Here is a 27,242-nt window from a genome sequence, read left to right as displayed (position 1 = left end):
AAATCTCCAGCTACACACTAATTTCTAGTAGAAGCAGGATTCAAATAAACTTTGATCTAAAATCTCAATTGATTCTCTGCTATTCTTGAAACAAGGCTAGCTTATCTAGTGGTTCACCAAACTAACAACCTTTGAAGTCTTGTCTACTACTATCTTATTACTATTTGTTGAGCAACCTAACTTTTGCACCAATTTGTAAAAGGGAATACTGTATTTTTCCTACACTTTCTATTCTTTTCATAAAGGCTTCACAAGTTTGCACAATGTCAGTTTATAAGACATGATAACAAATCATAATGGCTAGATCACTTTCTGACTTAACAGGGTCCATGAAACAGGCCATCTCAAGATATAATATGGGCAGTATATTTTGGCTGCCTGTGTTATGTGACCACAACAATGGTTTATTGGCCTGGTTTAGAGCTTGAAATGTTATATGAGCACAGCCTATGTGTTTACCAGCAACTAGCAGCAAGAAATAAAACATCCAACTCCAAGTTTAGAAATGGACTTGGAAATCTGGGTGAGAAGTAGAATCTGTAGTAACATGTTGCAATGAAGTGCTCCAATTCTGAATGCTAGTAAGCTCTCCGGAGATCCCACAAATCTGAGTTAACAAATCCAAGGTTCACTTTTCCTGTTACCGGTTCTTGTGTGTTTATCATTTCCTTCCTCAAACATCTCGGGGATGGTGTCATTCTAACTGAAGAAAAGAACAGAAGATGTAGGTAGGATATCTCCTAAAGCAGGGGTCACCAACCTTTCGGACCTCAGGAACCACTAAATCCAAAATTTTTAATCCTGTGGACCCCTAATATGAATGTTTTAAATAGTATTTAGTGCAATATAAAAAATGCAATAATTTTTCTGCGGAACACCAGTTGGTGACCACTGTCCTAAATTGTTTCTGGCAAAGGTAGCAGTCAAATGTTGAGTCAAGAGAGACTATAAAGTTTTCATTAGACGACCTTCACTATAATTTGCTAATTGTACTACTTCTGATCGTTCATTACTTTTTTTTTAAACTACTGGCTGATGCAATCCCTGGGCAGTGGCAACCTCCCAGTTAGCCCCATTCTCTCTCGACCGGGGGCGGGGCTACGTTTGACTAATCACAAACTGTCAAAGCATTACCCGGATGGTGATGAAAGCCCCGCCCACCTTCTCACTGCTGCTTTTCTGGAAACTCGAGTAGAGGCTGCACTTCTACCCTCCTCGCTACGAAATGGGCGCCTGCGCGTTCGCTCCTTCCTGAAAGGGGTCTTCCGCCCTCAACCTTAACGGCTGTTTCCCTTTTCCGACCGCCGCCATTTTATTCTTCTCGCGGAACGTGCCGTGAAAAAGCTAAAAAGGGTCGCCGAAAAGATGGCATGGGCCAGCTCGGGGAGAGGCCTCTTCCCCCTTAGAAATCCCTCAACTGTCACAGGCCGACAAAAGCGGCCGATTCACTTCGGGTGGAAGCGCTGAGGTAAGGAAGCACCACCACCCATGGAGCCCCTGAGGGAAGGAGAGCAGGCGGCCTCTCGCCTCAACGCTTGCCCGCCCTCTTTGCCGGCCCCTCAGCCCGACGCCCCGTTTTCACTGTTGCGGCTCTTGTCACAGCTGCTGCAGCGCCTCCTGCCCGGTCCGATCAGTCCCCTCTTCTGGCTGCCTTCCGACCTCCACGCCACTGCGCCGGAGACTTCGGTGCTAGTGTGGGAGACGCCCGGCCTTTCTCCCATTTTGGCCGTTCAGCACCAGCTGCGCCTAGTCTCTTCCTCCTACGTGCTGGGGGGCACCGACAAGAACAACTCCGTGGCCGGACCTCTGCGAGCTAAGTTTCCCGAGCTCTTGCAGCCGGCCCCGTGGCAGCCGCATAAAGCCGTTCTCGACGAGCCAGAGATCGATTGCGGCTACCACAGCTTGGAAGTCGAGGAGCTGCTGCGGGAGGCCTGGGCCCCAAAGGAGCGTGGCGGGGAAGCCCAAGAAGAGCGCGATCCCGCGAAGGCCTTGCAGTCTCTGGATAGGGACGGCGCTGAGCGGGAAGCGGCTGCGGAAGTTCGCTCCGAGGTAGAAGCCGACCTGCCGTTGGTGGCCAGACCGACCTGTCCTAACAAGTTGATCGATTACATTCTGGGGGGCGCCTGCAGCGGGGATGATGATGATGAAGAGGACAACAACGATGAAGACACAGAGGAGGAGGAGGATTGGTACGAGGAGGAGGAAGACGACGATGATGGCTTTGACAGTGAAGGATCCCTTTCAGAGTCGGAAATAAGCCAAGATGGAGAAAGCAGTGATCTGTGGAACTCTTTCTGTAGCCCCGATCCATACGACCCGTGGAACTTCACAGCAGCTATGCAGACGGCTGAGAATATGGGAGAGGAAGGCTCGAAAAGAGAGTTAAATGAAGGCGAGGTGGTAGAGGAATCTTCCTCCTGGAGTGAAAGTTCTTGTGAGGAAGATGAATGGGAGTCTGGTAGCCTAGATGAATCTGAAAATTTGAAGTTGTGGAATTCTTTCATTCATTTTGACGATCCTTATAACCCTTTCCATTTTAAGGCACCATTTCAGACTGCAGGAAAGAAAGGGAAAAGTGACTTGAAAGGATCGCAGGTTTTAAGCCTTAGCCCCTCTCAACATAGTATCTTACTTAGCTGTCAGCTTCGCCTGTTTGATAATGGAGGCACCGAAAATATGAGGTATGGCACCCTCTCTAAAGAAAAGTGTAAGAAGAAGAAAAAGGTATGGTTACTTTTTATTTGTATATTGTTAATGTTGGGAGAGATTCTTTCAATAGTGAATTCATTTGCATTCTGGAATATGCAAAAAATGGGGATAACCTTTGCAAAAGATATGTCTATGGTTTAAGTAGTGGGATCATTTTTTAAAAATGAAAGTTAAATCTTGAATTTATAGTTTGCATTATCCCAGCCTCCTAGTAAATTGCTTTATTGTTTTCAGGTTATAAAGTCTTTTTTTAGAGAGATATTTGGCCTCAGGGATCCAAGATGTAATAGCAGAAATTCTGCTTGCTCAAACAACAATTTTTTTTAAAGCATTTAAAAATTTCAAGTATTTGGAGATATTTCTTAAAAGAAAAATTAGACTTTCTCTTTCATATGCTCTTAAGAATACTCCTTGTATTTTAATTACTTTATTTTGTTGATTTAATTAAAATGGGGCATTTAATGCAAAAAAGGCCAGGCTCTTTGATTTAAATGTGACTAATGGAGACTGTCATACTATGTACAGCTTTTTCTAGAACAAAATCATAATTTATCTGCTTTGCTTTTTCTGAGGATATATTAAAATATTTCTCCCACCTGTCCTCCAGCTGATGAGTTACTAAATTGAAAGTGTTACTATCTGGTGCAAGTTTGTATGGTTTTTTGCAGCTGCCTGCTCTTGATAACTTGTAACCCCATTAGGTGAAGCAGTGATCAGATAATATAGTGCTTAAAAGTAGTTCTGTGTGGCTGAACACATGAAATTCCCTAGGATGACTTTTCAAAAGAGCATTTAATTATATTATTTAGTCGTATTTGAAATAGAATATTCTGCAAAAGTCTTTGTGGTAAATTGTTCTTAGATTGAAAAATTGGAATTAGTGTTTTTTATCTGATATATAATTTTAGTCTTGAAAATTAATGTTCACTGCCTGTTTCTTTTTATGAAGAAAAATAACAGCATATGTAACAATTGTGATTTTAACATAAGGGATCTACTTTTTATTAAGACAGTTATATTCTCTTAACCCTCAAGAAGTACAAATCTAACCTCAACTCCAGTTTTGTAACCTAAAGTAGGCTTAGAGAGGGTGATTGGTCAGTAAGCTCTAAAGCTGTTTGATATCAGCTTTAAATATGCTTTTATATACAGACATATTAATTGGACATGCTTACTCATTCTGGTGTCTGTCACATATTTTGAACTATGACTACTATATGCTCTAGCTGGCATGACAGCTATTGGGAATATCCTGAATTATCCAAAACATGTTATTCTTGTTTTAACCACTAGTTTGCACTAGCTTTTATGAAGCAGTATAGTGAATAACTGTAAAGAAAATGAAGTTAATGATTTACTGCTTATAATTTAAATATGTATGACCCATTGATGGTGCACTTCTAGAAGTCTTTGTTCACCTTGGTTGATAGACTAATCTTATGACTTTTATCCTATTCTAATGATAACTTAGCATTGCCATTTTAGTTTGCCTTCTGGTTAAATAATACAGCTTGCATCTACGGTAATTTATATTGTCTAGAACTAGAGGGAATAAAGATGCCATAAAATAACATGTTTTTAGAAATTCCTAAAGATATAAAATTGTGTATTTTTGATCATCTTTCCCTGTAAATCATTCACTGACTACTTTCAAAACAAATTTCAAGTCCCTTGTGTATCTTTCTAGTGGCACAGAAAATTAATGAAGATCTGTATGCAATATATAGCATAATATTACATGACCTCGTAATGGTACCCTAGAGAGAATTGTAGAATGATGTAAAAGGCAAGAAAGGATAAGGCACAGTGGGAAAAGCTGATGTAACTTATCATTTTGTAAGAAGATACTATCTTGGAGTGGAATTATTTTACACATAACCCTAGCCCTACATTAAAATGCCAAGTAATATAGGACAAATTATTTTAGGACCACTTAAATATAAGCTTTTGACCTGATTACAAAAGAAGTAAGAGAGAAAGATTGTTAAGCAAGATAAAGTAGGTAAAGGTAAATAGTGTTCTATTAATGAGGGAAGGGAGAGGAGTTATGATAATTCTTAGATTTTTACTGTTTTAACATTTTGGTCCAATACTTAGTTTACGTTGTCCTGATTCCTTAAATAGCTAAAATGTATTAAACTTTAATTGCTATAAACTGAGGATTCTTTTTACAAACAAATATCATATATAACTCTAGTGCTTTTATAAATCATTTGAGCTTAACATGGAAGAAGCAACAAGTCAGGTCAAGTCAAAAGCTAATTTAGGAACAATAGCAATATGGACCACAGAACACAGCCTACTTCTTGGTAAGATGGAACAATGTGGGATAGAAAATATCACCACCAGATAGATTTATAATTGGCTGATTAATGGCACTTGGCATGTAGCCTTTAATTGGAACTACATCTACATGTAGAGAAGCATGCAGTGGGGTACCTCAGAGTTCTGTCTTGGTCTCAGTGCTCTTCAACATCTTCATAAATGATCTAGATGAGGGGATTAAAGGGGATCTCATCAAATTTGCAGATGATACCAAGTTGGAAGGAATTGCTAAAGTTTTGAAAGATAGACTCAAGATTCAAAAGGATCTTAACAAGCAAGAAAAATGGGCCTATCCAATAAGATGTAGTTCAGTGGTGAGAAAAGGTAGAAAAAACTAAATATGGTATAGAATAGACACCATGTTTCCCCGAAAATAAGACAGGGTCTTATTTTCTTTTGACCCCTGAAATAAGCACTTGGCTTTATTTTCGGGGAGGTCTTATTGTTTTTGAGGTGCAGGAGGCGATGAGCATGGTCACCTCATGGCTGCTGCTGTGTTGCAATATTTTCAGGGAGGGCTTATTTTCGGGAGAGGGCTTATTTTAGCACATGTGCTCAAAAGCCCGATTGGGCTTATTATCTGGGAAGGTCTTATTTTCAGGGAAACAGAGTAATACCTGGCTCAATAGCTGTAACTGCGAGAGAGATCTAGGTCCTAAAGGACCACCACTTAACTATGCTGCAGCTGCAAAAAAACCCCAACAACAATGCAGTTCTAGGCTGCATCAATACAGGGATAGCATCAAGATCATGAGAATAGTACCACTTTAATACCACACTAGTGTGGACTTAGAATACTACATCCAGTTCTGTTTACAGGATAGCAAAAAAGATGCTGGGACCCTAGAAAGAGGGTCCAGAGAAGAGCAATAAATAGGTCTGTAGATTAAACCATAAGATGAACAGTTGCAGGAACTATATTTAGGCTAGCAAAGAGAAGGTGACACGATACCTGTCTTCCAATACTTGAGGGACAATCACATAAATGAGGGAGTTGACATATTCTCCTGAGGACAGGACAAGAAGCAACAGGTGGAAGCTTGTTAAAGAGAGAGCCTACCTGTAACTAAGAAATTTCCCAACAGTGAGCGCAATTAAACAATAGAACAGCCTGTCTCCCAGAGTTCCCATTGCTGGAGTTTTTCAAGAAAAGATTGGACATTCATTTGTCCAGGATGGCATAAGGACCACCTGCCTTAGGCAGGGGGTTGGACCAGGGTCCCTTCCACCCCTATGATTCATAGTTGAGAAAAAAACCGAAGCATATCAGAGTATACATCCAAACACAGCTGATTTTCTTTATGTGAGAAGTTTCTGTGTAGCTTTAATAAATAATTTAGCAAGAAAGCAGTAACAGATTATTTATATAAATATTAGATTATACCACAACATAAACACCAAACTAAATATATATTTTATACAGGAATCTCTTCCACAATGGGATAGTAGAATTAAAAAATACGTTTATTTTCTTCTTCCAAATGATGATAGATATACCTTTAAGTTTTTATTTTAATATCAAATATATTATAAAACGTCACATAAATGTCTGCTAATTTGATATAACTTTATACTTTACATAGGTGACTTTTCTTGAAGAAGTTACTGAGTATTATGTAAGCATTGAGGAAGATCGCAAGGGACCTTGGGAAGAGCTTGCACGTGATGGATGCCGATTCCATAAACGAATTCAAGAGACTGAAGATGCTATTGGATATTGCTTAACAGTAGAGCACAGGCAGCGAATCCGTAATAGATTCCAGGAAATGTGTTATGAAAGGCCTGATATTTTTTAAACCCTTGTTAATTATCCAGGGTAATATTTTTAATGATATGAGCATCTTTCAAGACATCTGCCTCTAATAGTATAAAACTCAGAATTGGAGTAATTGTAAAACTTTCTCAATTCTTTGCCAACAAATATGGTATAAAAGCTGGATGCAGTGTTGAAACAAAGTCTTTTGAACATCCAGTGTGTGCATAAGTGGTCCTTTCTAATGATAATTTATCTATTTTTGCAAAAGCCAATCCAGACATGCCTTTTTGTGCATTTGTATGTGTGTGTTCTGTCTCGTTCACATATATGTAAGGAAAGAAATGTGTCAAATTTCGCACTTTTGAAAAGGCAAAAATATTTTCAAGTATATTTATTGGATTGGGAACCCAACAATGCAGTTCTGATTTAAAGTTTGTAAATTGCACCCTGTACTTATACTTGTATATACTGAAAATTGTAATCTTATATTTCCTATAATTGAAATGAGTTTATACAATAATATGGTCTATTCCTCATTGGTCTTTTTCTTACATATTTGATTTTACCAAAACACTTCTGCATAAAAGTATTCCTTATATTTTTAGATATTATTATTTGGTTGGAATAGAATGCTGTATATATACAATAAAATTTCAAACAGTATTGGACTGCTAATGATAGGAACCACCAATAAAGTTAATAACACATTCTTCCACATTTTTTGAATTATACCAGTCTAATGAATACAGCTGCTGTGAAGAGATCACCAAAATTCTGCAGCAGTTTTCTTTATTGTTTCAGAAGGAATCTGCTCTCAGTAAACACTGTAGTAAAGAAAATACAAAATACACTGATTTGATTGCAGTCTGCTCTAGAAATTTCAAACTTACAGGAAAAAAATAACATTCAATATTTGTAATGCTGATTGGTTACAAAGCTTATCAAAATAATTAGTACATTCTTACAGCGATTTAATCATTTCTAAGGATAGTTCTAGAAATATTTTTAATGCAGTAATTATTCTTAATCATTAATGTTATTTAGTCAGAATACATGTTTGGATTATTGTATGCTTTCCAAATAGCTGCTATAAATCCGGTATTCAGAATTATTGGGATAAATACATTGGTTTAAGTTATTGATTAGTTTTAGGTGTACTTTTCTAGAAGGAAGGAAGGCATGCCAGTAATACCCATTGCTGCAATATGTACTTAACACAAATAATAAGAAATGGCTTTATTTTTTTTAATCTTATGCTTTACTGACCTCATTGTTTATACAATTGTTTGTTATAATGACAAGCACTCTGTGGTTTAGTCCAGGTAAATTCTAATAGAATAAATAGTCCTTAAAAAACATTTTCAGTATAACACAAAAGTATGCTTTGATATGTAATAGTCTAGATGATTTATATGTAGAATACTTGATGTATATCTGAAAAATCCCCGTGAAGTGCTGCTATAAAATTTCATTGTGCTATCTGAGGCATTTCCAGTTTAGTTGCACACTTGTGTATTTGGAACTTAGTTTCGGTATAAACACACATCAGATAAAGCCACAGAGGATAGAAACCTTTTCTATCTTGATACTGTTTTAAGTATTGTCTTTTATTGGTCAGTTATTGACTGCTGGAAGGAATGATGATATTGTTTCTCAATCTGAAGCCATTTAAAATGAATGCAGATTCCTGAAATAAAAATTCATGGGGTTTTTTTTCTCTCTGTGTAGAATGATTTCATGGTGCTACAATGAAGGATGTCTTTATAAATTTATTTAAGTAACAAGGCAAGAAAAACTAATTCTAAAACTTTAAATCAAAACTGTAATTATCAGAATTTTATTTTTATATCATTTTAGAAAGGTGAACAAGAGACAGAAAACTTTTTGTTTATACAGGCTTAAAAAGATTTGATTGTATCATTTGTTTTATATTTAAATATATATTTCTGTATATAATAAAACACTTTAAAACTAATCTATGGATTGTAATAAACTTTAAAATATCTGGAAACTTGTGCAGCTATGATACTGGGTTATAGTTCTTAAAATAAGGTATTCTTTGGGAACATAGAAATGCTTTTATAATTTGAGTTTATTAAATATTTGGAATTGCTGACTATTGTTAAGTACACAAGGATGATACCAAATCAGATGTTTTATGGAATTTGTTTTATTCAAGGCTGTCCCAAAATAGATCCTCTTGGATCTATTCATAGTGTATGCTCATAAACTGACAGAAGAGTTTACAATGGCAGGAGAAATACAAAATATTTAGAATTAAAAACATTGGCAACAACGATACACTTGATTCAGTTCATAAATTGGACTCCCTCAGGAATTCTTCAAATAGCTTTCTGACAGTACTCTTCTGTTTTTATGTATCAAATTGTTACAGTAAATGTAAATGATGACACTGCCATATTAATGCTTTTATATAGTATTCTTTTCCTTATGCTCTGGAGTCTCAATATAATTATATTTCCATAATAATTGCCCAGAAGTATAATTTGTTTAACAACTTTATAGGAAAAAATGTTCAATCAGAGTTGACAGTGCATGATATTCACAAAATAGGTAGGTACAAATGAAGTTAAATCAATTTTGTTCAGTTATTTTTCTCCAATCCTGAATTTGATCCATGGAATTTAATATGCATTTTTTCATTCATCTGTGTATCAACATTTAATTTAAAACTTGTGGGACGAATATAAAAAAAGTCAATGGAATTGCAGGACAAAAATAAATCTTGAAAAAAGTTTTAACAAATCACCCCTTGAACGCTTACATCATCAGAATAATATGACCCCAAACAGCAGGAAAGCTTCCTTGACTCACCAGGAAGCTGGGCAAAGGGGGTAAATTTGATAGCCATTTTCCCCAACCCTTTGGAATTCTCACCGCCTGCATTAATGCCTGCATTTACATTCATTGGAGAGGAAGAGGTTACAGAAGAGTAAGATTGGAAATACACATTGAAAGGAATATCTTGGTGCCTGCCATTTGCTTAGTGGGCTGGTGGCTGTAAGGCAAGAGCCACTTCATATAGCACAAGGAAGTTGTTAGGACAAAAGCGATTAAGGACTTGCCAATTTCACACAGCAGCACAAACTATCCCAGGGTATTGGAGGGGGAGAAACAATCGGGGGGGGGGGGGAGCTTGTTTAAGCAATCTTTCTGCTTTGTGAGGGAAAATTATTCCAGGAGGGAGAAGGAAAAGGGTCAGACTGTCGAACTCAGGACATACAAATTTCTCAAATCTTAATGTATACCTGCAATCATATGAATTAAGAAATTTGGGGGAAAATGCAATTGTCAGTGGTTTATTACTTTAAGAATCATCAAGTACAAATGAAATGCATTGTATTGTAGATCTAATTTTCCCAGTCTAATTTAGAAATAATTATTTAGTTCCTTCCACATTAGTCAAAGAAGGAATTTGTAATCTACAAAATTAGTACAAATATACATGATTCTGTTCAATTATAGATATTACAGATTGTTTTCAAAAGTGAACTAAGTTCTAATGTTCCTTGTAGCAAATGTGTGGCTTGAATATGTGGTATAAAAGTGTCCGTACAGTAGTGTGTCACATAACAGCAGTTTCAGACGGCTTTACCCCTTCTGTATCAGCCATAATTATAGGATTAAAAACTGGGAGTAAAACTGGTTGTTTTAAGATGTGTTCTGCATTCAGCAACAAATTTCTTACTTGATGCTGTTGTGCAAATGCAAAATGCACTTGTTTGTAATAACTGGTCAAACACTATGCTTGTGCTATCCTATCATTGATTTTGGGATTAAAATGAGGAATCCTTGAAGCTCTTTGAGCACTGATGATGTTACCTAGTTGGGGTAATGAAACATCTGCAAGAAAAGCTTAGAGATCACCAAGGAACACACACACCAATACTACTGTTTTATCATCTGCTCCCCTCCCAATAAAACAACATAACAAAACATTTTCAGATAATGTTTCATTTTAATACAGTTCAATTACTTCCAGAGGCTTGAAAATCCCTATTTTTCACATAGGCTCTCTTACATTTGTTAATGTACAGTTGGATTTCTTTCACTAATTGTTAAAAGTTCAATCCTTAGGGTAAAATTAAACCTTGCTTTTTCTGTGGGAGATAAGGGAGGAATATTGAAGAAACAAGGGGGGGGAGGGGTTAAGTCACATCCCAACAGGAATGCAAATTCTGAATTAGTCTGATTTAGGGAAGATTTAATTAAAGCTTTGTTTAAATACACAATAAATGCTTAAAAAGGTTAATAACTAACAGTAATATGGAAAAATAGATAACTCATCTAAATGCTGGGTGTTCTTCTGTCAATTCAGTTTGCATTCCCTTCTGAATAAACGGATTACTGTATTTCTGACATTTCTGAATGAAATGGTAATTCAATTCAATTGATAAAGATTATAAAATCAAAATGGTACAAAAATTGCAGAACTTATGCACAACCAATAAGGTTCTTTTTTTAAAATGATTTTGATAATACTGCAGTTTTAGATTCCAAGAATAATGTTTAAGAATGGTATTTGTGTTTTTGTGCATGAGAGAAAAAGATCAGTATAACCCTAGCATATTTTTTCTGAGAGGCTGTTGCCTTCCAGGGGAGGATTGGAGATTGTTGGCCTCCCAAGTCTAACAACAGCTGAAAAGCCATAAATTCAGCAGTACTGTCATATTTTGAAATGCAGTATATCAACAGCTATAGCAACTCTGGTACTTTGCAGTGAAGGGGGAGATAACTAGTGGTTGGGATTTTCCCTCAGCCCTAATATTCCAGACAAGCTGACTAAAAGAGTAAGCAAATCTAACCATTCTGTCCCATTTTCCTACAAGAATTATTCTTGATTCTTCATGATTTTCATAAAAGAATGCAATTGATGCCTTTTGATAATGGGCAGGAATGTGTTAGAATATTAATAGCAATTTCTATCTTTGATTTATCATTTCATAGAAACACCATAAGCCTGCATTGATTTCTTTAAAAAAAATCAAAAAAATTAACCCTGCAATCCAGAGTGATACTGGCAACCCTGAAGCTGACCTGACTGAAGCCATTTTGAAGCTTCACTATTTTATTGTGCCTAGAATTTGGCTTCTGGTTGTCAAATTTTATAAGTAATAAACTATGTATGGTATCCATATATCATGACAAGCTATATCAAGGTACTCAAAATATGTTTTTACCCTTTACTAACCTGAGTCCATAAACATGCCTCAAAATGCTTAAAATTTCTTGAGAGATCACTTCCGGTTCCTGCTGGCGACGGACATGCTGTCCACCACTCGTCTCCTCGGTTGGCTCCATAAGAAGCACAGGGGGCCTTGGAGGTGTCTTCTGCCGAAGGGCGGCTCGCTGAAATCCCCCAGAATCGGCGGCAGCCGGCGGGGGTGTTTTCAGCCTCGCCTAGGAGCCGGGGAGCGGAGGGGGGGTTGGGACAGCTTCAGGCTGTTCGCCCTTTCACCGAATGGGCTCCGGGAGGAAGGTGTTTATCCAAGGAAGAGCGGCTGAATGCTGGTGGTGGGGGAGCCATCCTGATCTCCTTAATTGTCATTAAAGGATAAGCAGCAGACTACTGTAAATTCGTGTTCAACTTATTTGAAACTGAAGATTAGAGGGGTGTGTTTCTTCTCTTTACACCCCCCCCTAGGATTAAGCGGCATTTGAACTATCTCTCTCTCTATTGGAATGGGGCCTAAGAAACCACCAACGGCAAGTCATTTTCGGCTCCTGCGTCTGCCACCTCCAGTCCAAGCATGCAGCAAACGAAAATTACTTCATTGTTACAACAAGAAGGGTCTGGAGAGAGCCCAAAAGAGCTATCTGTTACCCAAATGTTTCAAGAAATTATGAGGTCAAAATGAGTTGAAAAAAGAGGTGACAGATCTCAAAGATGAACTCAGAGATGTTAAACATCATATTTCAGAAAATGAACAGAATTGTGGTGTTGGAGGAGGGAGCGGCTGGGCTGGGGGAGGAAGTTAAGGCAATCCGGAAGGGAAATGTAGACCTGGAAAACTTTATGGCAAAAATAGAATTTGAAAGAATGTCCTTTTTTCTCAGATTCCAGAACCTACCAGAGACAGAAAATGAAGACCTTAAGGATATTATGAGTACAATTTTAGCAGAATACATTAAGAGAGACAAAGAACAGCTGTGGTGGGATATGGATCTGGTTTACAGGATTAATTCAGCATATGCTAGAAGTCATAATGTTCCAAGGGAGGTACATGTTAAATTTCTCAGGAGGACCACAAGGGATGAGGTGCTTGGGGGCCAAAGGGAGGGCCCATTAAATATAAAGATGAAGAAATCACCATTCTTAAGCAAATTCCGAAAAAGATAAGAGAAAGAAGGAGGAAGTATTCCTCCTTATCAAAGAAATTATACAATAAAGGAGTTTGGTTTAGATGGTTATTGCCAGAGGGAATGTTGATCTTTTGGGAGGGAAATAGAATTAGAATTAATACAGTGCAGGAGGCTGAAGCCTTCATTAAAAAACATTTCTCTCTTCCAGAGGACGAACACAGGGAAGGTAGTGAAAAGGGTAGCAAGATACAAGATATGAAGGAGGGGGGGGGGCTGTGGCACCATCTGCGGACAGGGAGGAAGGAGCAATATCGAAAAGGCTCAGGTCACAAAAATAAAAGTATTTGAAATATTTGTAATTGTTGATATACTAGAAAGTGACAAAGGAAAAATGATTGAACACATGGTTGATACAATGTAGAATAAGATTCTGTTTTTGCTTATCTTTTATACCTTGTTTTTAATATTGTAAAAATTGTGAGATTTGGAGGGATTTCTACCACTACCGTGGGAGCTGCCAAAATTTTCTATGTACCCCTTTACCTTTTCCCATAAATGTTTAAAAACCAATAAAATTCTTTTTTTAAAAAATGCTTAAAATTTCCAAGTTCTCCCAGAAGCTAAAATTTGACAGTTACAGTTTAAGATGTCCTTAACTGGAAGTTTATCTGTTTCTTCAGGGAATATCTCAAAAGGTGATACTCCCTGCCTTTCCAAAGGCAACTGGACTTTGTTTTTTCTTGAAGTCATTTCTTTTCTCATCCAAGAAGCTTCTTCAGTTCTGAGGCAATGGTGGAGAATGGAAGGACATTCTCCATTCTCATCTTATTGGGAGAAATAAAGGCCACCCTCCCAAATGGCTGTATCACAAACATTCAAGGGACCAGTCTAGCCCAGGTGGGACCAGCTTCTAGATATTTCTCAGTTAATTTTTTTCTTGCTGTATCCTTTGTGTGCCAATTTTTTCTTCCACTGTTAAAGTTATCTTTCTCTATGCAAGCTAGATTACCTGAAAGTATAGCAATTTTATTTAGCAATCAATTACTTGGCATTTTAAAATAAAGCTCAACACTCTGTGTCATTGCAGTTTTGCATTTTATGAGCAGTACTTGTTTTTGCACAGAAAACATTTGAGAGGTTGACTGTTGTGAATATTCTAAAACAAAATGTTCCTTTCCACAATATGACAATAGCACAATTTGATGAGTTTTGTTAGAAAATGGGAGGGCTGTATATTTTGTTGTAAAACAGTTGCTTTTATTTGAAATCCACCTGTGTGGCTGCAAAAAAATGAAAGAAAGAACAATGAAATGATACATAGCATTATGAGTGATCTACCTCCTTTTTCAGTAAGTTGTTGAGTGGCAATTGACCATTAAAGAAATAGATGGCAGAATTCCACCTCTTCCCATAACACAAATCAGTCTTTATAATTAGCATACCCCGATAAATTCACCCAAGTTGTTATGCCACAAGGAGGTTTGCCTAATCTGTGAAATTTACAGTTGTGATTTGTAAACTACGTCATCTGTTGTTTCAGGACAGGTCATTAAGCCTTTCTTTTGTAATCTGAACTTTAGGATACAGGTGACTTTTTAAGGAAAAATTGAATCACAGTTTGAAATATCTATAAAACAGTGGCTAGATCCACACAGTAATGAATTTGTTTTTTTCTTAGTGCATTATGCATTCATAATGTCTTTGTTTTTTCTTTGTGAATTATGAAGCCAGCATTATGTTTTGTAAATAATGGTTAATGATATAGATTGCTATGCAAATCTAGTTTAATAAAACATAAATAAATAAATGCCTAATTAAATATTAGTCCTTTCTTCTTATGCACCACTCTTCGAAGCTTTCCAGCAAATTTAGCCCTTTTAATGCTAGGATGCAATTCAACAGTTTCAAGATGTGTCTTCTGATGCAGCTATTTCCTTCCAAGTTGGTATATTGTTTTATATTGAAATTCGCATTATCTTTATTGCTATTTACTAAATAAAAATATCTTCCTGTAAGGTTTGAACCAGCTGAGGCAAATAAATGACTAGTTTGCAATGAGCAGTTCAGTAGAGAAAATGAAATAATGAAATTCGACATAATACTCATGATATTCAAAAGAGGTACCAGAAACTCAATTCAGCAATTTCTTTTCAGGCAAAAGACAATGAACAAAGAAAAGTACAGACTTTAGTTTAAAATAATCTTTACAGGTTTGTCCCTCAGCTGAGAAAATGCTTCTAGCACAGAGCTGTTTGGGCTTCAGTTTGTTTTGTCTTCAGGCCACCCTGCCTTCAGATGCTTTACTCTCAGTACTTAATCTCCCATCATTTGCCAAAGAAAAAAAAATTAACTCCTTAATGGCTGAAAGTTCCCACTAGGAAGCTAAACATTGTATACTGTGTGATCCCAGTTTCAATGCCCAGCGACATTAAGACTCAATTTCTGGCTTCTGCTTTCAGCATTTCTATCTCTGGGTCATCATATGCTTTCTGAAGAAACAAGACTCCATTCCTAATCTTTCGAAAAGAGCCCAGCAACTTTGGAGATGGAAATGTGGTACATCAGTGTTTCATACAATATTGCTACTACAATTTTCATTATAATTGTTTCAGGTTGGTATCTTTAAATCTGTTAGTTTTCAGTACTAACATGTTTCTAGTAGGAAACAGAAAAATAACACAAGTCCATCACTGTATGTTTTTGTAAAAACATCCCATTCAGATTTTGCATGATAAACTGATACTTATTTACAATCAGCTGTAGTACAATCAACTATCAACCCTGACTGCTCTTTAGAAGGCCAGATCCTGAAGATGAAACTCAAATACTTTGGCCACCTAATGAGACTGGATTCCAGAGGATGGTAGAGGGCAGGAAGGCCTGGAGGAATGTTGTCCATGGGGTTGCGATGGGTCAGACACGACTTCACAACTAACAATAACAACAACAACAAGCAGTGGGTCTCAATAGGGACTGCAATGAAGATCTAAAGGTAGAACCTAGTCTACAGTAATCCACTTGAACAGTGCTCCCTCAGAATTCATGCACAGGCTTTCATTTTTTGTGCACCTTTCAATGTAGTGTAGTATCCCCAATCACTTATGCATGAGAAATATCATGAATTGGACGAAGGAAAGAATGGGAAAAAAGGAAGAAAGAGGAAAAAGAGAGGAAAGAACGGAATGAAAGGACAAGGCAAGAAAGGAAAAAAGAGGAGGAGGGGAGAAAGGGGAAAGATCTAAAATTAGAACCAGCAACAACCAAAGCCAACAACCAAATAAATCGTATGAAACAAAATGATGTGTGAACCTGTTCTGAAGCATGAAAAGTAACTTGATATAGTTTATAGCAGAAAAGAAAAAATAGGTAGTGTAGAAAAGTCATATGGAAAAGTCATGTGGCATCCTTCATTTAATGTTGTTCTGCTTACTGTACTTCATTTCCTGCTTAAATAATGAATTCAGCTAGTAATGAAATTGTTATTTCCACAACAATGTCTGGAGCAGTTGATAACATCTCAGCTATGATCCTATCATTAGGCTCAAATTAAAACCCCAATCAAAGCCCATTCTTCATGTACAGGTATCTTACTGGACATAATTTCAATAGCCAGTAGTTTTGCTCAATTAAAATAGAATATCTGAGGATTTGGGGGAATTCTTAATTAAAGGGAACTGAAATCTGGTTTGGTCATCTTTGCTTTGTGGGGCACAGACTGCTTTTCCTGAATTAATCATGACAAGCTGTCTTTTGCCCTTTTTCCCTTCACCAAGGATCACGAAAAGCTGTAATTGATGATGAACAAGCCTTTATGACCCTCTGCACAGAGGAATAAGCCTTAAACCCCACCTTTCCTAGTGAATAAACTGTAATTAAGGACTAGAGTGAGCATGAAAGTAAAATACCTCCTTTCCTCAAGGTGAGAAATGTAGACACCGGGATGTAGTTAATAAGGAGAAAGAAATCCAGACAAAACTGCCTTTCTTCTTCCCCAGTTAAGTTGTGGCAATTAGACTGAATGGTAGGCAGCAGAGGAAGTAAATTGCATTCTGGAGACTCCTGCAGAATTTTTTTTTTCTTTAGCAGCCGGAAGGGATTCTCTGTCTGCCCGCTTTTAAATGAAAGATCGGCCACCAGGCCTCAAAAGGGTTAACCAGGTGTGGGTTTCCCCCCCCCCCTTCCTCCTGGGCAATTTGCAATGAAACAGTTTCTGGGGAAAGGCTGACCTACCTGCATTCTGGTAGGACTGGCTCAAGTGAGTTACGTTTTACCTCTGTGCTCCCTTACTGCTTAAAGCAGGAAGGGGCGAGAGGCGGGTGAAGATCAGCTGAGGAGAGAGACAGCCTCTCCCTCCCCCTTTTTTTTGGTGGCATTTGCAGTGGAAGGGACTGATGGCTACTGGGGAGGACATTGAATGGCTTGATCTGCCTGGCAAGTGGACCTATGGAGTTTGCAGGGACGGGCGAATCTTCTTTATCAAGTAGGTTTGTGCTTTGTAGTTGCTTTTTCTGTAGTTCTTCAGGCTGTAAGGACGATTGTCTGAGCTGAATATAACTCAGCAAACTCTCATACATTTCTTTCAGTTTCTATGCTTTTAGGTTGCTGGTAATGAGATATTATATGTAGAAATATTCTCTGAAAAATCAGGATCTCTTTCCAAAACAGAAGAACTAGAGGCAACTACTGTGAGGCGTGAATCATCTAGGGAATGTTTATATATGACTTAGAACTAAATTTGATGAGCCTGTTTGTATGTGTCCTTAGAGAGGCAACCTAAAAGTAGTTTTTGTTTTTGTTTACATAATCTGAAATATAATCGGATAATGGCTCTCTGTTTTTCTATCCTGCCTTGTTAGTATTTCTAAGCAACCCACCCTTTAAAAAAAAGTAGTGCTAGATTAGTTCTGAAAAGTTCCTTATCTGGTTTGCGGAACCTGCTGTGTTATCTACCAAGCTGGTGTCAAATAGCTATAAACAATGCTGACTACAAGTAAATTCCATTGATTTCCATGGGGTTTTGTCCCCGATTAGCTATAGGAATGTAACCTAAGAAGCTCAGTTGTGAATCAGGAAATTGCCATTTCAAATCTTGCTCCTGACTCATGAAATGGCTTTATCATTTCCCCCCCTTCAGCTTCTATTACTCACATCAGACTTAAGAGGGCTCCAACCCAGTGGTGGGTTCCGGGCAGTAAGCAGGCATACCGATGGCAGCTGGGAGCAGTGGCCACCATACCAGAACAGCGTTTTGGAGGGCCCACCTGCCTGCCCGTGTTCCTTACCTGTATTTAAGCCAACCGGGCCATTTGCGCATGCACACACGGCGTATGGTGCCTGTGCGACCTCTGCCGAGCAGCTGGAGTGTCAGAAAGCAGTGGGTGCGCATGCGTGCGCAATGCGCATGCCCGAGGTGGACGCCTGGCTTCGTCTCAGCGTACCATTTGCGACAGGATCCGGAACCCACCACTGCTCCAACCCTGCTGAATTTTCAAGGGCTATTAAACTTTGCATTTCAGTAGTGTTCCCTTTTGTAATGGGCTATAAATTGTATATAATAATAATAATAATAAATTGAATTTATTAGCCGCTCCCTTTCCAAGTAGGACTCGGGGCGGCGTACAGTATACCATATTCTGTTCATACACACACAGGTATATATACCACCCAGAGTCTTTAGTGATAGAAGAGATGTACAGGTCAGATAAATAACCATGTTAACCTCCTTACATCACTAAGAATATGCAAAATATCATGAGCATTTTAAAGCATTGTACATTGACAAAATTACAAATTCTTACAATAGAAGATAGTAGGGTAAAGTCTTCCAGTTTCTAATTTTGGCAGTTATGTTTTCCTTCCCCCTATTTGACTCTCTCTTCCAATTTTCTGTTCCCTAAGAGATTACTCAACTGTCATTGGTTGAGTGTTTTTCTCCCCCTTAAATATACCGTTGGCAGTTCTTCAAACTTTGAGCATCCTTGTGTATAGATGATACTGTTTTTGCTACATGGAGATGCAATTTGGAGAATGCGTTTTCTCTCTGTATGTATATCTCTTCCCTTGTTGATATAAGTACATGTGTGTGATGTAAGTTTTGGGGAAAAGTAGCAAAATTTAAAAAGGGATTATGATGTATAGTTGGTATAACCTTTGTTCTGGTATCACACTTAGCGATAAGCATCCTGTGCTAAGATGGAGGACAATTGTTCTTGATCTTTGAAATTGAAAACGATGATATTCCATACATTTTAAATACTTTGTTTGGACTTGCTTATAGTGATGAAACAAAATCTACTTGCTGGACTCATCCAAGCAGTGGCTATTCCATCCAGAGTGGGCACTTTTCCTGGCCAGGTAAGAAAAACTATGCATTATACCATTCATTATAATAATGGCTGACATTTGCTATTGCACAGTTTTCCAGATTTACTGTTCATAATAAAACATCTCTTGACTTGTTTCAGTCTGGTACCATACAGATGCATTGTTCCTCAGATTCCTTTTCCCCAGTCATGGGTGACTGGAGGACTAAGGGAAACTCCAGTTTGAGAGAAGCTGCTGTTGGCTAATGTTCTGGTTGAGAATCGCATTCAAAACACCGTATTTTTCGGAGTATAAGAACCACCTTCCCTCCCCCAAAAAGAGGGTGAAAGTGCATCTTATACACTGAATACAGCATTTTTGGCTTCCTGAAACCCTGCCCCCTTTACAAAAATGGATGTGCATAGCCTTTTAGGAGGCCTGCAAAGTGCTCCTGGGGGCTGGGGAGGGCAAAAACGAAATGAAAAATTGACTGGGTTTTTTGCTTGCTTTTGCCCCCCCCCCCAACCCCCAGGAGCACTTTGCAGGCCTCACAAACTCTCTGCATGCCCTCCTTTTACAAAAAAATGAGGTGTGCAGAGAGTTTGGAAGGTCTGCAGAGTGCAAAAACTTTTTTTTTAAATTTACCTCTTCAAAATCTTATACTCCAAAAAATACAGTAATTTCCAAAACTCATGTGTGAATGTCAGGCTGGACTGATCAATATTATTTTGGTGGATGCCAGATTATAATACTATGCAACAGGGATCTATATTTTGTTTCCTCTGGTGATGGTCATCCTTTTGCAAATATTATCTCTGACAGGCCTCATCAGTTACCAGTGAATAGTGAAAAACATCAAGTGATGGGCAAAACCACTTATTCTCTCTGTTTCTGATATCCTCCCTTTTTCCCCTTTTCACTCCGTATTTTTCTCATTATTTTTCCTTGCTTCCTCATCACAAGCCACCAATGAAACAGATTTCTTTTGCTCAGAAGTCTGAAGTGATTACTAGAACAAAACTTTTGAAATTGGATTAGGACAAAAGTAACCCTAGTGCTCCAACTTTTATACTGTTAACTTATAAACTGAAGAAGAATATGTACAGGTATTCCTCGACTTAGGACCACAATTGAGCCCAAATTTTATGCTGCTAAGTGAGAGGGTTGAGTGAATTTTGCCTCATTTTTGCAATCTTTCTTGCTACAGTTGACTGCAGTGAATCACTGCAGTCGTTAAGTTAGTAACATGGTTGTTAAGTGAATCTGGCTTCCCCGTTGACTTTGCTTGCCAGAAGGTTGCAAGAAGGAGATCATATGACCCCAGGACACCACAACCATCCTAAATATGAGTCAGTTGCCAAGCGTCTGAATTCTGATTATGTGACCATGGAAATGTTGCAGCGGTCGTAAGTATGAAAACCGGTCATGAGTTACTTTTTTCAATTCCATTGTAACTTCAAAGGGTCACGAAATGAACTCTTGTAAGTCAAGGACCACCTGTTTGAGATTTATAGAACCAAGTAGAATTTCTTTCATTTGAAGCCATATTTAAATTATTCAGTTATATTTTGCAGAGAAGTCATCTTGATGATTGGCCATTTGAGGGCATGTCTGTTTTGTTCCAGTTAACCAGCTCCTGCAATCTACATTCCACTCAAGGAGTTGAACTGGGGGTTACAATTGCCACATCTCAAATGAATACTAAGCCTAGCTAGCTAGCTAGTTAAATATTTAACAATATAACATCAGTGTTCTGACCGAGGCTTCCCAAGAGCATGAAGTAAACTCCCTGTCCTGACAAAAGAACCTTTTATTAATTTACTGTTAACTCTGCTCATTCACATCCAGCAAAGTCTTTCAAGGGAGAATTTACAGTCACAGACTTTATCTGGCTTGGAGAGTTAACTTGTCACTGCGTTAATTGTTTGCTAGCCGTGCTGAAGATGTATTGCGCAGGTCATAGGTCTTATCAGAAAGTGATTTACTGTGCATGCTTCTTAACACGTTTCTCAATACATCACACATTCCAGAGACTTTTGATCTTCTGTTCGTCTGCCAAGAAGGTGGGCGACAATTGCTCTTGCCAAAATGTAACAATTAGATAGATTTGTTTTATTTTTATTTTTATATTAAAGTTTATTTTAATTAGAACATGTTATCGGTTTTTATTTCTTATCTGAGATATGCTTCAAGGAGGGCTGGTGATCCGCACCTCGATCGAGGGGGAAGGGAAATTTTCCATTCTTTCTCATGACTTGCCGATATCGGCAAAACTTGGCAAGGAGTCTCGGAGAGTCACGAACCAATTAAGCAAACTAATTGTTTCCTGCAAACTCCACTCCCCTTTCACTCCTCTTTTATTTCCTCTGGGAGGGGCCATTCATCTTCCACCTGTGGCCTTACTCCCAAGTTGACCCCTGTTCTTTAGCTGTTCCCTTCATCTGCCAACTCTGTGCATGCACACACTGGGAACAGGCTCCAGCTGTTCGTCTGCCTCACTGATGTCTGACTCTGAAGGCAGCTACAACTGACATACGGTTCTGGCCCCCTCTCTGCCTCTGACACCGAGCTCTCATCAGAGCCTTCCCCAGACTCCAGGACTGGTCCATGTTCCTCCCCAACCTCCTCACTTTCTGATTGTGTTGCCATCTCTGCTGGCCGCTGGCAGGCCATAACAACCAAAACATTGTGACAAAAAATAGTGAACACAGACCAGCTAAAGAGATTATAAGAATCACAGTATGAACACAAGTAATCAAAATCATTGCCTTGTTATTCCTTTTAGATTAAAGTTTGATTAAGCATTCTTTTTAATCTGAGCACCAGGATATTGCAATTTATTATTCCAGAATATCACAACATTTTTTAAAAAGTTCAAATCATCAATGTTGGACAGTAGCTCACATTTTGAACTTTGCCAGACGCTTTACACTATATTTATAAGAATATGGGGTTATAGCAGGCTGTACAATAATGCTCAGCATTTCAGATTTGAAGGCAAAAGGATGCTTTGAAAACATGGGAGTGCACTTGTACCATCCATCTATAGCTCCTTGATTTAATAGCAGCATGGTCACAGAAAATGCGTTTGGGATTTTAGGGTAGAAGTCTATATTAAAACTTTGTTTACAAGATTGTTCAATTTTTTTCAGAAATGTATTGGGCATTATCAGCTTTGAAGCATTGAATGTACTAAGGAAACATATATAGCATGTTAAAATACACATTCCACTCACAAATGGAAACAAATGTTTTCATGACCTTTGAAATACTTTGCAATGACAAACATTTTAAAGTCATCTTCGATGTCTGGAACTTAGTATATTGAGTTCAAGTTATAAGAGCAGATAGATATGAGACAAAGCTGATAGCAAATAAATATTTGTAGTCTCTGTGACAATTCGGAGTGCACAACTTGCAAGTATGAATGTGAAGATGAATTCTGCATTCAATTATACCACCCTACTGAAGAAAAGATAGTTTCTGTAGATATTAATTGGGAAACCTAATATGCTGTCATTGTTACCATCTGGCCCCCTTTCTCCCTGTGTAACTACTGTCATTTAAGGAACTCCAACCACATCCATGGGTTTTCCTTCTTTTTTGTTTTCATAAGAATGGCATTAGATTCACCATTCAATGATTTACAACATTTGGTTCTAGATCATCCAGTAAATTTGAATGGGAATTTGAAGACATTCACTCTAGTTTCCAAATCCCTGATAGCTACAATCCCATATGAAAAACCATAAGTTACAGTAACATGCTATAGACACATTCGTTTTAAATATCTGCTGTGCTCAGGAATGTAGACAGAGAGCTAAACATTGAGAATTTGAAGTTTATTCCCAGAGCAGTCCTGTTTATTCATGTGTTAAGAGGAAAAATGGAAGAAAAACATCCGAAACCTAATTAAGGAACATTCTCCCCCCAGAAGCAAGTATGCCAGTGAGTTCAGCTTCAAGTGTACAGTATGCATGATAAGAAAGAGTATAGTACCAAGCTTCACTGAAGCGCCTATGCTCTTCAGAATCAGCTATCTATACTCTGGAGTGGCATGAACATCTGTTCGTATTTTAATCAAGATGTTAATTGAATGTTTCTTTTGATTAACTGTGGTTCTTGCATTGGCATCTTCCAAATAACTAGTAATACCTTGAGCATTCTCAACTTTGCAGTGCCTTCACATCTGGACTATAATGGTAGTGGAAATGACCTTGGGAGACACAAGGAAGACCTGCAGCTTAGACAGTGTCTGAAGGAGGGATGTCAGGTATAGAAAGCATTTCAGAAAGGACCCTCCTTAATTTTCAGTAGAATAAAAGGGAGAGGAAAGGTAATTGCATAATTGCAAGATACTGTTACTGTAACTTTCCAATAAAATAGTCTTAGTACTCATCCTTTGTGCTTCTTGTTTTGAAGGGTTGACATAGAACCAGTTTGTTATCCAAAAATGCAAACTATAGTAAGAAAAAAATAGAGAATTTGCTGTGTAATTCTGATAGTCAAGCTGAATGTGTGTTGGGAGGGGAAAATATGAAGATGAATTCACTTCAGGTGCAATTTCCTGAGAGGCAACATTCCACATAGCAGAAAATCAGGTTTATAATTAAAAGTCAGAGAGTTGTTAGGAAGGCCTCTTTCATCAAGGATCTCACTGTCCTACCAGGATTTACTCATGGATCTCCAGGTTTGCTCTTGAATATAGACCCAAATTTTTGCAGGTGAGATAGGTTAACGTGATTCAGGCAAGCTACATTTACCATTTTGGATTTCAGTTGGCAATTTGTGTGAAAATTGGGGTGGAGTGGAAGGTAGATATTGCAGAATCAAAATTTTGCCTGCAGATTACATTTAAAGTGCAGAGATGATTGTTACCTTTGCTTCTTTAAAAAAATGTTAACATTATTTTATTGTTTTATCTATTAAATTACACGTATAAACTTCTCAAACCAGCAAACAGCTAGGCTTCATATTTTCAGAAATAGAAAATTTTTCCAGAATGTCTTTGTCTCTAGGATGAAGGTTAAATTTTTATAAATGAAAAACCAGAAGGTTGCTTATTTATTTTCTCAGTAAACTCCACATTAGGCTTAAACTGCATGTATCACAGCTACAATAATTGATCTAATTTTTGAAAATGTGATTTCTTTCCTCATTCTTCTTTCATCCTGATAAAACCTTTTGAAGCTTGCACAGTCCTTTGTCCATTTCATTTGGTTTGAATAAGCTATTGTCCTTGTATGGGTTTTGCTTCATTCTTATCTCAAAATCAAAAGCTGTTCTTTTTAGAACCCCCCCCCCCCTAATAATCAGAGTTTTCCAGGTGTGTAGGTTTCAGAAATCCATCACAGCAATTGGTGTCCAAAATACCTGTCTGCCTTACGCAGAGTTTATTTGGCTTTTAAACAAAAGCAGGGGTAGCAACAGCATCTTATTGGTACATTTACTTGTCAATATCTAAGACCGTCCCAGGCAACGTAGAAGCCTCACCTAACACAACAGTTCCTGGTACTACCTGGTTCTCATAAACAGTTGAGGTCATCGGTCACTGAGATCATGGAGGCTTGCTGCGCATGTCTGTACGTAACCTTTCCTCTCTCCTTACATCTGGTTCTGCTAATTAGGTGAGCTCATAGGTATTCGAGGTAACCAGCTACTGAGATCATGGCATTTTTACTGCACATGTCTTTACGTAACACTTCCTCTATTCCTACACCTGTGCAGCTGCGGTCCTTTCCTCTGTGATTGGACAGGGCAGTTAAGATGATGCACACTGAGCAATCTTTTCTCTTCTCTTTCTTTGTATGCTACAATTGGTGATAAATAAAATGCTTCTTGGCAACAGGTAAGGAAAGGGCAGGCAACAATATACAGAGGACAAATCAGGCTATGGAATGTGTTTTATTGGCATTGTCAAAATGATAAATGATTGTGAATTTGATTAGACTGGTATCTCTAATAAGATGGGATATTGAACTTGACCAGGCAGCTTTTAAAGCTCCAAGGGCTGGGAGCTCCTTGAAAGCTAATATTTTCTCTAAAGGATTGGTGGGCAGAAAAGGCTTGATTTCTTATTTTAAGAAAATCTACACTGGTGTACTGGGAAAAAGGAATAAAATCCATATACATCTGCAGGTAGCAACTAAGATTAAACTAGAATTGCAAATGCATTATTACTGTCTGCCAAAAAAACTTGTGCTCTTAGCTCTTGGCCTTATGACTAAGATCAATATATATTATCATATATTGCCTGAATAATTCATCTTTTGTTAATGTTCTACATGCTGTGGATATTGCCTAGAATTGTTTGTGATGTATTTAGATAAAGTTATCCTCAAACTGATTAAATTGATTATATTTGCATTCCTATAAACAATGTCTGACTCTGATTTAGCACACACACACACAAATATGCACACACCTTTAGATTTCCTGGTGGTTGTACATCCATATACTGTATGAGCCAGGTCTGATCCTGATTAACATTTCTTTTTCATCACTTCCTGCACAATTTTCAGTTTCACTTACTATGTAACAATTGTATAATAATTCATTTTGCACTCATTTTAATATGCAATTTTGGGGATTCTGTTCCTTAAATTTTGTTGTCTAGTTTGACTAACATGAATAGAAAGACATAGCAAAACATAATAAACAATTTCCTATGAAACCCATTGAAAAAATTTGTTTCTAAAAAAAATGTTTCTCAAATTTCGTTTATAATAGCTTGGAACAGAAAAATTTCTAGTGCTAATAGGTTAATGGTATCATTGTTTCTTCAGATATGCCCAAAGGCTGGGAAATGGACACCACCTCAATGGGAACTACTTTTTTCATCAAGTAAGTTGCTAATATTTAGAATAAACCAAAATGATAATTGGCTTTATTCAATTAGAAGCATTAGGGATGAGTTGTTCCTGGGAGTGGAAATTAGGGGAAGTGGCTGCTTGGAAAGGGATTGCACTCAACCTAAAGGAACCAATAATCCAAAATTGTAGTTGAAAGCCACAGGGCCTTGCTGTTGATATGTACATCTACTACTGTGTTGTGGGCATGTTAGTGAATGTTTTAACTATATTGCAGTTTGCAAAATACTACATGGCATAGTAAGTACTATCTAAGACCAAGATCCCCAGGTATCATTTTCTCCCAAAGGATACCTTCCTTTTGTCTGCTACAATCCTTGCAGATCAAGCTTTTTAGGCTCTAAGCCTAAAATTGCAAATTGAAGAATGGCAAATTGAAGATGTGTGGACTTTAACTTGCAACCAGCATGGTTGAGAAACACTGTTTTTTTAAAAAAATATTTGAATTAAAAAATGAAAGCTGGCTTCTGTAAAACTATGGAGTATACTCTCCCCCAGTATTATTGGTTTTGTTTTGTTTTAAATAGTATCAAAAGTCCAAATGTCTGTTACAGCAAAACTACCTGGGGGGCACCTGTTGGGAAGGTGATCCTTATTAAGCAAGAAATTAAAACAAACCTTCTTAAAATATTTATATGATAAAGTTTATAAAAAGAAATTGCAAGACCTATCCATACTGAGAAAGCAATGTTTTCTTCTATCTGGAGTTTTCAGTGATATTTATGGATTACATATGGAGTTATTTCATGTTATAATGAAGCTCTATCCCCAAACACAAAACAGATAATGTATAAATATAAAATGTGAGATGACCCTTTATAAAACTGTGGGTCTATGGGCATTTCTAGGATAAAACATTAGCCAGCATTTGCTTCTTGAAGCAGTTGTGTATTGAGTTGTGTACAGTTGTTGAAACTGTATTTGATTTTTATTCACTGTTGCTACCAATAATCAAA

General features: G+C 37.6%; 2 protein-coding genes across 9 annotated transcripts in view; both read left to right on the top strand.

The window, feature by feature from the left end:
• Positions 1 to 1,024: 1,024 nt before the first annotated feature.
• PPP1R15B (protein phosphatase 1 regulatory subunit 15B) lies at positions 1,025 to 8,801 on the top strand. Its single transcript, XM_081947843.1, has 2 exons — positions 1,025 to 2,724; positions 6,618 to 8,801. The coding sequence occupies exons 1-2, from the start codon at positions 1,489 to 1,491 to the stop codon at positions 6,828 to 6,830; spliced, it is 1,449 nt and encodes a 482-aa protein (XP_081803969.1). The 5' UTR covers positions 1,025 to 1,488; the 3' UTR covers positions 6,831 to 8,801.
• An 8,405-nt stretch (positions 8,802 to 17,206) lies between these two features.
• PLEKHA6 (pleckstrin homology domain containing A6) overlaps positions 17,207 to 27,242 on the top strand; it is a 224,201-nt gene continuing 214,165 nt past the window's right edge. For 5 of the 8 annotated variants that reach the window (XM_081947832.1, XM_081947834.1, XM_081947833.1 and 2 more), the window contains exons 1-4: positions 17,207 to 17,271; positions 17,494 to 17,594; positions 19,392 to 19,468; positions 26,203 to 26,260. In XM_081947832.1, the coding sequence (XP_081803958.1) occupies positions 17,233 to 17,271; positions 17,494 to 17,594; positions 19,392 to 19,468; positions 26,203 to 26,260 (275 nt within the window). In that variant the 5' untranslated portion in view covers positions 17,207 to 17,232. Of the gene's footprint in view, positions 17,272 to 17,493; positions 17,595 to 19,391; positions 19,469 to 26,202; positions 26,261 to 27,242 lie in introns of those variants that run through there. The other 3 variants (XM_081947839.1, XM_081947836.1, XM_081947830.1) reach the window with 2 other exon arrangements.

The sequence above is a fragment of the Natrix helvetica genome (genome assembly GCF_964273705.1).
Source record: "Natrix helvetica genome assembly, chromosome: 3".
NCBI classification, from domain to species: domain Eukaryota; kingdom Metazoa; phylum Chordata; class Lepidosauria; order Squamata; family Natricidae; genus Natrix; species Natrix helvetica.
Note: the sequence above shows the minus strand (reverse complement) of the source record. Positions and strands in the feature narration are given on the sequence as shown.